Genomic DNA, 15,680 nt, shown 5'->3' on the forward strand with positions numbered 1-15,680 from the left:
CGGGTGCTAATGTGCATGTATGCGGTGATATTTCCATGTTTTCGTCTTATCAGTCCACAGGGACTTCCACCGTGCTGATGGGAAACGGTTCAAGTGCTTATGTTCGTGGTGTTCGCACGGTCGATCCGAAGTTTACTTCGGGGAAGGTCGTGCGGCTGAAGAACGTGCATTATGTCCCCTTCGTGAATAAAAATCTTGTTAGCGGATCTCTTTTGTGTAGAGATGGCTACAAGCTTGTTTTTGAGTCGAATAAATTTGTAATATCCAAGTATGGAACTTTTGTTGGTAAAGGGTACGAGTGAGGAGGCTTGTTCCGTTTATCCTTGGCAGACGTTTGCAATAAAGTTCTTAATCATGTTTACAACAATAGTGAATCAAATGTGTGGCATTCATGTCTTTGTCATGTTAATTTTGGTTGCATGTCGCGACTAGCCAAATTGAACTTAATCCCTAGCTACACCACCATCAAGGGATCTAAGTGTCAAGTTTGTGTGCAAGCCAAGCAACCTCGTAATTCTCACACGACTGCCGAAACGAGAAATCTTGCACCACTAGAGCTCATACATTCAGATCTATGTGAAATGAATGGTATTTTGACAAAAGGTGGAAAGAAATATTTCATGACGTTAATTGATGACTGCACTAGATACTGTCGACTGTATCTTCTGAAATCTAAGGATGAGGCTTTGAACTTTTTCAAAATCTATAAAGTTGAAGCAGAAAACCAACTTGAACGAAAGATCAAGAGGCTTAGGTCCGATCGTGGTGGAGAGTATTTCTCAAATAAATTTGATTCCTTCTGTGCGGAACATGGTATAATCCATGAGAGGACGGCTCCCTATTCACCTCAGTCAAATGGGGTAGCCGGAAGAAAGAACTGTACTCTAGCTGATTTGGTTAACGCCATGTTAGACACATCGGGTCTATCCAAGGCATGGTGGGGGGAGGCGATATTGACTGCATGTCATGTCCTAAACCGAGTTCCCCCAAAGAACAAAGAGATAACTCCATTCGAGGAATGGGAAAAGAAAAGGTTAAAACTCTCTTATCTACGAACCTGGGGTTGTTTGGCGAAAGTCAATGTGTCAATCCCAAAGAAGCGCAAGCTAGGACCAAAAACTGTGGATTGTCTTTTCCTGAGATATGCTTTTCATAGCATTGGATATAGATTCTTGGTTGTAACATCTGAGGTATCTCACATGCATGTCGGTACAATCATGGAGTCGAATGATGTGACTTTCTTCGAAGATATCTTTCCCATGAAGGATATAGCTACCTCATCTAATTAGGAGATGCCTAATTCATCAAACCATGAATTAGTTACAATTACTGAACCTATCATTTCGATGGAACACTTTGAAAATACTGTGGAGGAGAACAATGAAGTTCCTACCAGGAGCAAGAGACAAAGGACTACAAAGTCCTTTGGTGATGATTTTCTTGTGTATCTCACAGATGACACTCCCAGTTCTATTTCAGAGGCCTATGCGTCTGAAGATGCTGACTACTGGAAGGAAGCAGTTCGTAGTGAGATGGATTCCATCTTGGCAAATAAAACTTGGGAGATCACTCATCGTCCTTATGGGTGCAAACCTATAGGATGCAAATGGGTATTCAAGAAGAAGCTTAGGCCTGATGGTACTATCTAAAAGTACAAGGCACGGCTCGTGGCTAAGGGTTATACCAAAAGGAAGGTGAAGACTTCTTTGATACTTACTCACCCGTGGCTCGACTGACCACTATTCGAGTACTACTTTCACTAGCCGCCTCACATGGTCTTCTCGTTCATCAAATGGATGTTAAGACTGCTTTCCTAAATGGAGAGTTGGATGAGGAAATTTACATGGAACAACCAGATGGGTTTGTAGTAGATGGCCAGGAAAGAAAAGTATGCAAGTTGCTGAAGTCTTTATATGGACTTACGCAAGCACCCAAGCAGTGTCATGAGAAGTTTGAAAGAACTCTAACACCTGCATGCTTTGTTGTAAACGAAGCTGATAAATGTGTGTACTATCACCATGGTGGGGGCGAGGGAGTTATCCTTTGCTTGTATGTTGATGACAAACTGATTTTCGGAACAAACCTGAATGTTATTAAAGAGGTCAAGGATTTCCTATCTCACTATTTTGGGATGAAGGATTTAGGAGTGGCTAATGTCATTCCGAACATCAAGTTGTTGAGAGATGAAGATGGTGGGATTACGTTGCTTCAATCTCATTATGTGGAAAAGATCTTGAGTCGCTTTGGATATAGTGACTCCAAGCCATCCCCCACACCATATGATGCCAGTGTGCTGCTTCGAAAGAATCGAAGAATTGCTAGAGACCAATTGAAATATTCTCAGATTATTGGCTCGCTTATGTACTTAGCCAGTGCTACAAGACCTGACATCTCTTTTGATGTTAGCAAACTAAGTCGGTTTGTCTCAAAACCACGAGATGTGCATTGGAAAGCTCTAGAGAGAGTTTTGCGTTATTTGAAAGGCACTGCAAATTATGGAATTCACTATACTGGACACCCAAAGGTGCTTGGAGGGTATAGTGATTCAAACTGTATCTCTGATGCTGATGAGATAAAGGCCACGAGCGAATATGTACTCACTCATGGAGGTGGCGCTGTTTCTTGGAAGTTTTGCAAGCAAACGATCTTAACAAGGTCAACAATGGAAGCAGAACTCACACCACTAGATACAGCTACGGTCGAAGCACATTGGCTTCGTAGGCTCTTGAGTGACTTGCCGGTCGTCGAGAAACCTGTACCGAGTATCCTTATGAACTGCGACAATCAAATTGTGATCACGAAAGTGAGCAGCTCAAAGGATAACAAGAAGTCATCAAGACATGTTCAGAGAAGGTTAAAATCTGTCAAGAAAATGAGAAACTCCGGAGTTATTGCATTGGATTATATCCAAACATCTAAAAATCCGGCAGATCCTTTTACTAAGGGTCTATCACGTAATGTGATAGATAATGCATCGAGGGAGATGGGTATGAGACCCACAATTTGAGTTGTTTCACAGTGGTAACCTATTCTTTGTGATCGGAGATCCCGTGAATTAGATGTGGAAGACAAGTTGTTGGTCAACTGAGAGGAAAGTATCCATATCATTGATAATACCACTCCATGAAGATGCAACACTTTCCTAAACTGCATGGCAGGTTGATATACATCTTAATATGTTCTAAGTGGCTTATTGAAGCAGAGATGTTGTTCTGCAGAACATCTTTCGAAGAACATACCTATATGAGTGTGATTGTTAAACGTCGCAATCTATGAGAGTAGGGTGCTCTCTAGTAAACTCATGAAAGGTCTCGGAGTATGACGCATAAGCTCCACCCGCAGGTATGTCGCACGGTAGCCTAGTATCGATCAAGGCTCTGTGTGAAGCTAGATTCGCAGAAAACTTGCAGTTCAAGGCCTAGTCCACTGTTCAAGTTGCTTACTAGTGTAACATAGAGTTCAAGGTGCAAGTTCAACTTAACAGTCTCCACTGTAGTATCGGTATATAAAACAGAGTTTTGGAACCAAAGGCAAAGTTTGTGTGCCTCTGGGATCTGGTGGGGGATTGCTGAAATTTTATCTACTTTTGGGCCAGCCCAATGTATAATTTCAGAAATTCCTAATAAATCCTAGAGGCCCATGCAGCCCATTTGTGCAAGGCAAGAGGTGGAAATGTTTAGTCCCACATTGCTAGTTTAGTGGGAGTTGGACCTCCTTATAAGGGAGGATGTGTCCACACATGTATGAGTTTGAGAACAAGAGAGACATACACGCGCGCTCCTCCTCCGCCGCCTGCCTCGTCACGACGCGCCGCGCCGTGCAGCGGGTTGCGGGAATGAGCCGAGCCGAACTAAATTTTTGCCACGCACGACTCGTATACGAAAGGTCACTCGGAAGTTGAACGGTTTTGCTGTAGTGGATATTGAACACGAACGTTGCACTGTGTTGTTTGTTCGTTTCGTCTCCCTCGCTCTCTTCGACTCCCGTCTCCTTTTGTTGCCCCTATAAAAGAGAGGTCACTCCTCTCTAGAAAAGACGCATCAGAACTTCCTCTCACCACCGGTTCCTTTCTCTGTGCTGCTAATACATTCTTCCCCATCCCGACTTGCGACGTGCACCGTAGGTCGGGACAGTAGGCCTCCGAAACTCCGTCTCTTCGAGTTCTGTATGGGAGAAGGGTGATAAGGTTTTTGGGGAGCGCTCAGCGCGACTACTAGCTTCCATCACGGACACCGACGATCTCTTCCCGGACGACGACTTCTTCCCCAACGTCGACCACCTCTTCGGTAACATGGCAAACGACAACACCAACCCTACTTCTGCTGCAACCCAGTACATGCTCATATTCTTTTTCTTTGAGTTTCTGCCGCAACTACTTGCTCTAGTTTCACTTCTAGATATGTTCCGTTTATGCTCATCCTTTTATATAATGCCTTATGTATATAGAACGGTTATACATATGTTCTTTTCTAGATCATATGTGTGCTGGAATTTTGTGTATTTATGGGCCAGCCTAATATGTAATTTCAGAAATTCCTAATAAATCCTAGAGGCCCACGCAACCCATTTGTGCAAGGCAAGAGGTGGAAATGTTTAGTCCCACATCGCTAGTTTAGTGGGAGTTGGACCTCCTTAAAAGGGAGGATGTTTCCACACATGTATGAGCTTGAGAACAAGAGAGACATACACGCACGCTCCTCCTCCTCCGCCGCCCGCCTCGCCTCGTCACGACGCGCCGCGGGTTGCGGGAACGAGCCGAACTAAATTTTTGCCACGCACGACTGGTATAGGAAAGGCCACTCGGAGAAGCTGAACGTTTTCTGCTGTAATGGATATTGAAAGCTCACGCCGCAGTTTCGTCGCTACGTCTATTCGCTTCACATCCCGTCGCTCGCCTCTCGTCTCCTTCTCATGCGCCTATAAAAGAGAGGTCGCTCCTCTCCAGAGAGGACGCATCAGAAGTTCCCACTCGCCACCGGTTCTTCTCTCTGTGCTGCTGCTACGTTCTTCCTCATCCCGTCCTGTGGCGTGCACCGTTCCTCGGGACAGTAGGCCTCCGAAACTCCGTCTCTTCGAGTCCTCTATGGGATAAGGGCGATAAGGTTTTTGGGGAGTGCTCAGCGCGACTACTGGCTTCCATCACGGACTCCGACAATCTCTTCCCGAACGACGACTACTTCCCCGACGTCGACCACCTCTTCGGTACCATGGCCAACGACAACGCCAACACCAATCCTCCTGCTGCTGCAACTCAGTACGTACTCATGTGCTTCTTCTTTGAATTCCTATCACACCTTTTTGCTATAGTTTCTCTGCTGGATATGTTCCGTTTCTACTCATTACTTCATATGATACCTTATCTTTGTGGAACGGTTTTACATATGCTCTTTTCTGGATCCTACGTGCACATGTCTTGTGTCTTCTCATCTCTATATAGCTTGCCTTCTTTCATTGTTATTATGTTGGTTATGTTTTTCCTAGTTTTTCCTGTAATAAAATCCTATGGTAAATTGCTCATATTTCCAACAATCCAAAAACCTTATTATAGGCAATTTACCCCGAGTGGTTTTGCTGCCTCCATGAGGCCTCCTATGTTTGAGGGTGTTCACTACAAGAGATGGCGTGTGAGAGCTGTTCTATGGTTTCAAACCATGAGCTGCTATGATGCCACTCTTGGCAAACCTGAAGGAGATCATGATGCTCAACATGATCTAGCTTTTCAGAAAATGGATACCTTGTTTAAGGCTGCTCTCTTGAGCGTTCTTGGTGAGAACATAGTTGATGCTTATGCGTCAATTGACACTCGAGACCAAGTTTGGGGTCTCGGATGCTCGCACTGAGCTGTACATCATGGAACAATTCTATGACTACAGGATGACTAAAGAGCGCTCCGTGGTTGAGCAAGCTCACGAAATACAGTCATTTGCAAGAGAACTTGAGCACTTCAATTGGATGCTACCGGACAAATTTGTTGCCGGAGGCATCATAACTAAACTTCCTCCTTCATGGAGGAACTTTGCTACCTTACTGAAGCATAAGAGACAGGAGTTTTCCGTTTCGGATCTCATAGGTACTCTTGATGTGGAAGAAAAGGCGAGAGCAAAAGACACACGTGCTCGAGCTATTGAGGGAGGTTCTAGTGCCAATCTGGTACAGAAGAAAAACTTCCAGCCCCACAATTTCAAGAACAAGGGCAAGTTCGATGGTAAAGCAAAGTTCGATGGGAAAAACAAGGTTGTACAGCACACCTACTTCAAGAAGAAGAATGACAAGAAGAAAGGTGTTTGTCATGTGTGCGGAGATCCTGATCATTGGGCACCTAACTGCCCTAATCGTTATGACAAGCGTCAACATGGGAAAGGCGGCAAGTCTGGTAATGTCGTTATTGCTGACACTAACGTGGAGGATGTTGGGTATGGTATATTACCCACTATTCTTTCAGTATGTCATTTTCCTGATTGGTTAATTGACATGGGTGCTAATGTGCATATATGCGGTGATATTTCCATGTTTTCATCTTATCAGTCCGCAGGGACTTCCACCGTCCTGATGGGCAACGGTTCACGTGCTTCTGTTCGTGGTGTTGGCACGGTCGATCTGAAGTTTACTTCGGGAAAAATCGTGCGGCTGAAGGACGTGCATTATGTCCCCTCCGTCAATAAAAATCTTGTTAGCGGATATCTTTTGTGTAGAGATGGCTACAAGCTTGTCTTTGAGTCTAATAAATTTGTAATATCCAAGTATGGAACTTTTGTTGGTAAGGGCTACGAGTCAGGAGGCCTGTTCCGTTTATCCTTGGCAGACGTTTGCAATAAAGTTGTTAATCATGTTTACAACAATAGTGAATCAAATGTGTGGCATTCACGTCTTTGTCATGTTAACTTTGGTTGCATGTCGCGACTAGTCAAATTGAACTTAATCCCTAGCTTTAACACCGTCAAGGGATCTAAGTGTCAAGTTTGTGTGCAAGCCAAACAACCTCGTAAGTCTCACATGACTGCCGAAACGAGGAATCTTGCATCACTAGAACTCATACATTCAGATCTATGTGAAATGAATGGTATTTTGACAAAAGGTGGAAAGAAATATTTCATGACACTAATTGATGACTCCACTAGATACTGCCGAGTGTATCTTTTGAAATCTAAGGATGAGGCTTTGAACTTTTTCAAGATCTATAAAGCTGAAGCACAAAACCAACTTGATCGAAAGATCAAGAGGCTTAGGTCCGATCGTGGTGGAGAGTATTTCTCAAATGAATTTGATTCCTTTTGTGCAGAACATGGTATAGTCCATGAGAGGACGCCTCCCTATTCACCTCAATCAAATGGGATAGCCGAAATAAAGAACCGTACTCTAACTGATATGGTTAACGCCATGTTAGACACATCAGGTCTCTCCAAGGCATGGTGGGGGGAGGCGATATTGACTGCATGTCATGTCCTAAATCGAGTTCCCACAAAAAACAAAGAGATAACTCCATTCGAGGAATGGGAAAAGAAAAGGTTAAAACTCTCTTATCTACGAACCTGGGGTTGTTTGGCGAAAGTCAATGTGTCAATCCCAAAGAAGCGCAAGCTAGGACCAAAAACTGTGGATTGTGTTTTTCTGGGATATGCTTTTCATAGCATTGGATATAGATTCTTGGTTGTAAAATCTGAGGTATCTGACATGCATGTCGGTACAATCATCGAGTCGAATGATGCGACTTTCTTCGAAGATATCTTTCCCATGAAGGATATATCTACCTCATCTAATCAGGAGATGCCTAATTCATCAAACCATGAATTAGTCACATTTACTGAACCTATCATTTCGATGGAACACTTTGAAAATATTGTGGAGGAGAACAATGAAGTTCCTACCAGGAGCAAGAGACAGAGGACTGCAAAGTCCTTTGGTGATGATTTTCTTGTGTATCTCATAGATGACACTCCTAGTTCTATTTTAGAGGCCTATGCGTCTGAAGATGCTGACTACTGGAAGGAGGCAGTCCGTAGTGAGATGGATTCCATCTTGGCAAATGAAACTTCGGAGATCACTGATCGTCCTTATGGGTGCAAACCTATAGGATGCAAATGGGTATTCAAGAAGAAGCTTAGGCCTCATGGTACTATCGAAAAGTACAAGGCACGGCTCGTGGCGAAGGGTTAAACCCAAAAGGAAGGTGAAGATTTCTTTGATACTTACTCACCCGTGGCTCGACTGACCACTATTCGAGTACTACTTTCACTAGCCGCCTCACATGGTCGTCTCGTTCATCAAATGGATGTTAAGACTGCTTTCCTAAATGGAGAGTTGGATGAGGAAATTTACATGGAACAACCAGATGGGTTTGTTGTACATGGTGAGGAAGGGAAAGTATGCAAGTTGCTGAAATCTCTATATGGACTTAAGCAAGCACCAAAGCAGTGGCATGAGAAGTTTGAAAGAACTTTAACTACTACAGGCTTTGTAATAAATGAAGCTGATAAGTGTGTGTACTATCGCCATGGTGGGGGCGAAGGAGTTATCATTTGCCTGTATGTTGATGACATACTGATTTTCGGAACAAATCTGAATGTTATTAAAGAGGTCAAGGATTTCCTATCTCGATGTTTTGAGATGAAGGATTTAGGAGTGGCTGATGTCATTCTGAACATCAAGTTGTTGAGAGACGAAGATGGTGGGATTACATTGCGTCACTCTCATTATGTGGAAAAGATCTTGAGTCGCTTTGGGTATAGTGACTGCAAGTCCTCTCCCAGACCATATGATGCGAGCGTGCTGCTTCGATAGAATCGAAGAATTGCTAGAGATCAATTGAAATATTCTCACATTATTGGCTCGCTTATGTACTTAGCCAGTGCTACAAGACCTGACATCTCTTTTGATGTTAGCAAACTGAGTCGGTTTGTCTCAAAACCAGGAGATGTGCATTGGAAAGCTCTAGAGAGAGTTTTGCGTTATATGAAAGGCACTGCAAATTATGGAATTCACTATACTGGAAACCCAAAGGTGCTTGAAGGGTATAGTGATTCAAACTAGATCTCTGATGCTCATGATATAAAGGCCACTAGTGGATATGTATTCACTCTTGGAGGTGGCGCTGTTTCTTGGAAGTCTTGCAAGCAAACGATCTTAACAAGGTCAACAATGGAAGCAGAACTCACAGCACTAGATACAGCTACGGTCGAAGCAGATTGGCTTCGTCGGCTCTTAAGTGACTTGCCGATTGTTGAGAAACCAGTACCTCGTATCCTTATGAACTGCGACAATCAAACTGTGATCACGAAAGTGAGCAGCTCAAAGGATAACATGAAGTCATCAAGACACACACAGAGAAGGTTAAAATATGTCAGGAAAATGAGAAACTCCGGAGTTATTGCATTGGATTATATCCAAACATCTAAAAATCCGGCAGATCCTTTTACTAAGGGTCTATCACGTAATGTGATAGATAATGCATCGAGGGAGGTGGGTATGAGACCCACAATTTGAGTTGTTTCACAGTGGTAACCTATTCTTTGTGATCGGAGATCCCGTGAATTAGATGTGGAAGCCAAGCTGTTGGTCAACCGAGAGGAAAGTATCCTTATCATTAATGATACCACTCCATGAAGATGCAATACTTTCATGAACTGCACGGCAGGTTGATATACATCTTAATATGTTCTAAGTTGCTTACTGAAGCAGAGATGTTGTCCTGCAGAATATCTTTTGAAGAACATACCTATATGAGTCAGATTGTTAAACGTCGCAATCTATGAGAGTAGGGTGCTCTCTAGTATACTCACGAAAGGTTTCGGAGTATGATGCATACGCTCCATCCGCGGGGAAGTCCCACGGCAATATAGTATCGGTCAAGGATCTGTGTGAAGCTAGATTCACAGAAAACTTGCAGTTCAAGGCCTAGTCCACTGTTCAAGTTGCTTACTAGTGTAGCATAGAGTTCTAGATGGAAGTTCAACTTAACAGTCTCCACTGTAGTATCGATATATAAAACAGTGTTTTGGAACCAAAGGCAAATTTTGTGTGCCCCTGGGATCTGGTGGGGGATTGCTGGAATTTTGTGTATTTATGGACCAGCCCAATATGTAATTTCAGAAATTCCTAATAAATCCTAGAGGCCCACGCAGCCCATTTGTGCAAGGCAAGAGGTGGAAATGTTTAGTCCCACATCGCTAGTTTAGTGGGAGTTGGACCTCCTTAAAAGGGAGGATGTTTCCACACATGTATGAGCTTGAGAACAAGAGAGACATACACGCGCGCTCCTCCTCCTCCGCCGCCCGCCGCGCCGCGCCGCGCCGCGGGTTGCGGGAATGAGCCGAGCCGAACTCAATTTTTGCCACGCACGACTGGTATATGAAAGGCCACTCGGAGAAGCTGAACGTTTTCTGCTGTAGTAGATATTGAAAGCTCACGCCGCAGTTTCGTCGCTTCACATCCCGTCGCTGGCCTCTCGTCTCCTTCTCCTGCGCCTATAAAAGAGAGGTCGCTCCTCTCGAGAGAGGACGCATCAGAAGTTCCCACTCGCCACCGGTTCTTCTCTCTGTGCTGCTGCTACGTTCTTCCTCATCCCGTCCTGCGGCGTGCACCGTTCGTCGGGACAGTAGGCCTCCGAAACTCCGTCTCTTCGAGTCCTGTACGGGAGAAGGGCGGTAAGGTTTTTGGGGAGCGCTCAGCGCGACTACTGGCTTCCATCACGGACTCCGACGATCTCTTCCCGAACGACGACTACTTCCCCGACGTCGACCACCTCTTCGGTACCATGGTCAACGACAACGCCAACACCAATCCTCCTGCTGCTGCAACTCAGTACGTACTCATGTGCTTCTTCTTTGAATTCCTATCACACCTTTTTGCTATAGTTTCTCTGCTGGATATGTTCCGTTTCTACTCATTACTTCATATGATACCTTATCTTTGTGGAACGGTTTTACATATGCTCTTTTCTGGATCCTACGTGCACATGTCTTGTGTCTTCTCATCTCTATATAGCTTGCCTTCTTTCATTGTTATTATGTTGGTTATGTTTTTTCTAGTTTTTCCTATAATAAAATTCTATGGTAAATTGCTCATATTTCCAACAATGTGCACATGTCTTTTGTCGTCTCATCTCTATATTTCACGTCCTGTTTCATCTTTATTATGATGGTCATGTTTTTTCTAGCTTTTCTTTTAATAATATTCTATGATAAACTGCTCATATTTCCAACGTGAAGAACTTCTGTCCGTCTTCTTACTTTGTGATTGCTTCGAAGACGATTCTGAGTACTTTGTTGTTCCGTTGCGCATGCCATGTTTAGTTACGTGTGCATTGCCATTCTGAGTACTTAGATTTACCTCTGTTCTAGTAGATGTTTCTTTGAGTTATTTTCAGTTCGATTTAATTCTTCTTCTATTTTGTTTTGTTATTGTTGTGTGTACTCTAATTTTCTTTAAAGAACCTCCTTTTTGGTTAGTAGTCGTATAGGACACCGTGGATGCCCAAAACCTTGATCTGATTCTGGTTTAGATCATTTACTTCTGTCATTGTGGTTGCCTTTTAGTTAGTAGTTGTATAGGACACTGTGGTTTCAGATAAATGAAATCAGAGAGGAAGCTCTCTTTGTCAAAAAGAAAAATGAAACTCTTCTGGTAGGTGAAATGCTAAACATGAATGAGGTTGTGTTTGTTTAGTTTATTTCCAAGCTAACCACAAACTTGTAATCCCAACTTGGACAGGACATGGCATCATCAACATCTTCCCCGTCTTGGTTAGTTGACATCTGCAGGAGACTGTTTGATTGGAGTTGTTAACTGGTGGTAGTTTGGACAAAGATGTCACGCTGATTCTTATCATGGAGTGGAAGTAGACTAACCTGAATGATTGCATGAGACATGCAGGCCGGTCTCTGGGAATCTATCTAATGGAATCTATCTATGCAACAACACAGCCCCAATGCTAAGCTCAGTTAGTCCTGTAATCAGGAGCAACCAAATTCAGTTAGTTGCACATGCTCTTCGGAAGGAGGTTTCAGGAAAACTGTTCGGCACCCTGTAATATTAATCTGCTGAATTGCTGATTACTGCTTATTTCTTATATTTACCACAAGATGTGCTCTGTCAAGCCCCATGGCTTTTGTTATGTACCACCTCCGTCTCAAAGTTGTATTAAATCAACTACAATTATTTTGGGATGGAGTATTGTATAATACACTCCTCATTTATCAGTCTAATATGGCTAGTACTTTAGTGATCTAAACATTTTTACATTTCTTTGCGGATGGAGTAGTAGTTGGTCCATATCTTGTTACTGCGATTTTGTGGATCACTGCAATTGCAACCTCCTACAAATGGAGTGCCATGAAAGGAAAAGAGGACAATGCAGGATACAGCTGTGACTAGCACCAATTACTGTCCCCAGGCCCAAACCAAGCACCTTGTTTCTCCTGCAAGCAACACAAAATGATGATTAAACCAGCACAGCAACTTCAACATCATTGAAGAAAGGTGGCACTAGCCACATTTGGTCTGAATCCTAGGTTAAGGTTAGGGAGGGACCGTGGAGATGCAGGATTGCAGGTGCGGCACATCATCAACAGAGCAGAAAAGCAGTTACTAATCACACAGGGACAGACAGACAAGACACAGGAGAAGGCAGGCAGACAGGAGAGAAGAGAAGCAAAGCCAACCGTCCCCAAAGAATTTTTAGCTAAAGATGGAGGAACAACAGCGAGGAACAGAGAACAAATCATCATGAATTGCACACACTAAACACCGGCAGTCCGGCACTAGTACTACTGCTAATTAGCAACATCTAATCGTAATCGGATCCCCTTATGTACATGTCTACTGCTAGGTTCCATCATCCTGCTTCTTCCAGATCCTGCCCGACCCTGATCCTTGCGCAGCGCTTGCTTTCCTGGATCTTCCTCAGTCACTGTACAAGAGATGATTCTGGAATCGACGTTGAACCAAGCCGGGTGCCTAGACGAGCAGAGCCTGGCTTGATCGTTGGCGTCCGGTTTCTGCCTCATGAGCAAGATTTGATCAGGCCCAGGTTGTAGAGGTTCCTCATCACAAGGTTGCCGAGGTAGAGCAGCCCAATGCCGGCGCCGTTGCGGTCGTCCCGGTCATCCTGCCCACGAGCCTTCTGGTAGAGCCGCGGCCGGTGCTCCTCGACGACAAGGCAGTCCACGCCGACCTTCTCCCTCACGGCTTCAATGGCGTTTTGCTGGACGGCCTGGCCGGCTGTGGTGCCGGTGACATAGAACACATTGCTGGCCATGTCGCCCTTGGTTGACACCTCGGCCTGCGCCACCAGCAATCCATTCTCCCGGAACGTCCGGGTGACGTCCGACAGCAGCCCCGGCCGGTCTGGCGTGCACAGCTCCAGCCTCACTCCCTGGAAATTCAGAAATCAAGACACATAAGCATCCATGAATGAGAAAGATTAGGGAAGCTTAGCACAGTAGGAAATCGGCGTGTAAAGTACCTCGAATGATCTCCGTTCTATGGCGTCTTGCAGGCATTGACTCACTCTCTGCATCTCGGCCTCGGAGCTTATGGGGCTCCCGTCGGCGTGACGGATGTAAAACTCCTGCCGCGCTTGGCCGGCGTTGGTGTCGATGGTCCCGTGGAAGACGAGGTAGTCCATGTCGGTGAGCGTGCACACGACGTCGTACAGCAGCTTCGGGCGGTCCGGGCACTGGACGGTGACCACCGAGTACCCGCGCTCGGCCCAGCTCTCCACAGACACCCAGGGCGTTGGGAACGCGTGCTCGTGGTCGCGGCTGGCGAACATGAGCTGGTGGAGGCGCCGGTCGGCGTGCGCGATGGAGCCGGCGGGGACGGCGGCCACAGCGCCGCCGCTGGCCTCCGAGTCTCCGCGAAGCAGGGGGGCGAGGCGGGCCTCGATGCGCTCCACACCGGCGGCGGCCACATCCTCGTCCCGCAGGTAGACAAGGCAGGCGAGGCGGCCACGGTGCGACCACGCCCTGGCATCGACGACGCTGCAGCTCATGTCGGCCAGGACGGCGAACACCTCGGAGATGAGCCCCGTGCGGTCGGTGCCCGTGAGCTCAAGCACCGTTAGCCCCTCAAGCGACGCCGGCTGCGACGGCCCGTTCCAGGTCCCCAGAGACTGCAGCCAAATCAAGAAACCGAATCAGAAATGCTGCCCCTTTCCGGCTCCGGCGAGGCGAAGAAAGCGAGAAAAGTTGTTTCCTTCCCATACATACCTGCTGGATGTAGGTGATGACGCTGTCGTCGGTGAGCTTGCGGCCGAGGCGGTCGGTGACATGGAAGACATCCATGAACCACCTGCCGTCGGAGGAGATGTAGGCCTTGTTGATAGACAGGTCGAGGTCCGCGAGCACCTGGACCGCCTCGAGCAGGACGCCTCGCTTCCTCGCGCTGTCGACCTGCAACAACCACCACAGAAAAATGAGCACGCCATCCAAGAACCTGCCGGAGACCGGACACCGGACGCAGGAGGTCGACGGAGAGGAGACACACACCTGGACGAGCGTGGCCGTGGGGCAGACGGCATTGTCAATGACCACCTTGGGGGTGTCCATCCCGATCACCAGCTTCTCGTACTCGTTGAGCCACTCCATCTCTGCTGATGCAGCCTCCTCACACCGCAGCGCTTCTTCCTCTTCTTTGCCGGGGACCTCCGCTCTCAAAGCAAAGTGCTCCGCGGAACCAGTGGCTGGTCCGTACGTATGTATATAGGCGAGCGAGGGGAGGGGAGCGAGGTCGGGGACGAAGGGCGCGAGGAGCTTGGGAGGGATCGCCCGCGGTTTGGAGGCTTCTTCTTCTTCTTCTTCTTCTTTCCCCTTGCGCTTGGCTTTTGTCGCTGGTTCGAATTGGAATGCGGGGAACTGGAATTGGGGGGGCGATGTTTATGTAACGGAACGAGGACGAGGTGGAGGCGGTGGGCCCGGGGCCACATGGATGGACGGACGCAGCAGAGCAGGGGCGCCACGTGGAGGCGCTCCTTCGCTCGCTTGCAAATGCCCTTTGACGACCAAACGGCGGTTTTTAAAAATCTGGTGTCCTGCTTTATTATATGCTCCAGATAATAAGCAGGCTCGAATACAAATAATGGTGGTTTTTCTATGGGCGAATACAATACAATACAATTATGTTAAACCATCTCTGTTTCCGTTTGTGGTCGAGTATTTGTATGTGACATTTTCAACAGTTTGTTATGTGAGTGGAGTGAAAATATCATATGATGCGTAGAGGTCCTTGTGTTTGTGGTGCGAAGAGGCCAAGACGGTGATATACCGAGGTCCGAGGGTGCGCAACATAGAGCCATCATTTGCGTTTAATACTCCTCAATACATACAAGTGTCTTTTCGCAAAAAAATAAATACATACAAGTATCTTTTCTTGGCGACTAAAAAAAAGGGACGTCTAAGAAAAAACAGAAGGGAGCGGCGAAAAAAAAAACAGAAGGGTGGAATTTCTCTGTATGGCACAGAAGCTGGTGGATGGGCCCAGCCCAGAGGGGAGCCGTCCCTGGGCGGTGGGCCCGGTACGGCTGCCGCGCGCTTTTGTGTCGTCGTTACGGACGCTGCCATCTCGCTGTTCGCAGTTGTATATCACCAAACCCACCTCGTCCCGCTCCCGCCCAAGCGCTGGCGCGACCAAAATGACCAGACTGACCCTGGCACCGAGGCAAGAAAACACGGCAGGCGGAAAGGGCT

The 15,680-nt window shown here is 46.3% G+C and overlaps 1 protein-coding gene across 1 annotated transcript; it reads right to left on the reverse strand.

Annotated features, from left to right (window-relative positions):
* Positions 1-12,647: 12,647 nt before the first annotated feature.
* On the reverse strand, positions 12,648-14,847 carry LOC123411005 (ACT domain-containing protein ACR8-like). The gene is made up of 4 exons (XM_045103921.1): positions 14,484-14,847; positions 14,205-14,387; positions 13,460-14,107; positions 12,648-13,369 (listed from the first exon to the last, which is right to left on the reverse strand). The coding sequence occupies exons 1-4, from the start codon at positions 14,580-14,582 to the stop codon at positions 12,998-13,000; spliced, it is 1,302 nt and encodes a 433-aa protein (XP_044959856.1). The 5' UTR covers positions 14,583-14,847; the 3' UTR covers positions 12,648-12,997.
* Positions 14,848-15,680: the final 833 nt, after the last annotated feature.

Source organism: Hordeum vulgare, chromosome 7H (assembly GCF_904849725.1).
Source record: "Hordeum vulgare subsp. vulgare chromosome 7H, MorexV3_pseudomolecules_assembly, whole genome shotgun sequence".
Lineage (NCBI taxonomy): Eukaryota > Viridiplantae > Streptophyta > Magnoliopsida > Poales > Poaceae > Hordeum > Hordeum vulgare.

What these genes read in the sequence shown, in the direction of transcription:
- LOC123411005 (XM_045103921.1), bottom strand. Translation starts at nt 14,582, where the DNA reads ATGGAGTGGCTCAACGAGTACGAGAAGCTGGTGATCGGGATGGACACC. An exon ending in CCACGGCCACGCTCGTCCAG is followed by an intron (nt 14,388 to 14,483) that starts GTGTGTGTCTCC and finishes TGGTTGTTGCAG; the next exon opens with GTCGACAGCGCGAGGAAGCG. An exon ending in TCATCACCTACATCCAGCAG is followed by an intron (nt 14,108 to 14,204) that starts GTATGTATGGGA and finishes ATTTGGCTGCAG; the next exon opens with TCTCTGGGGACCTGGAACGG.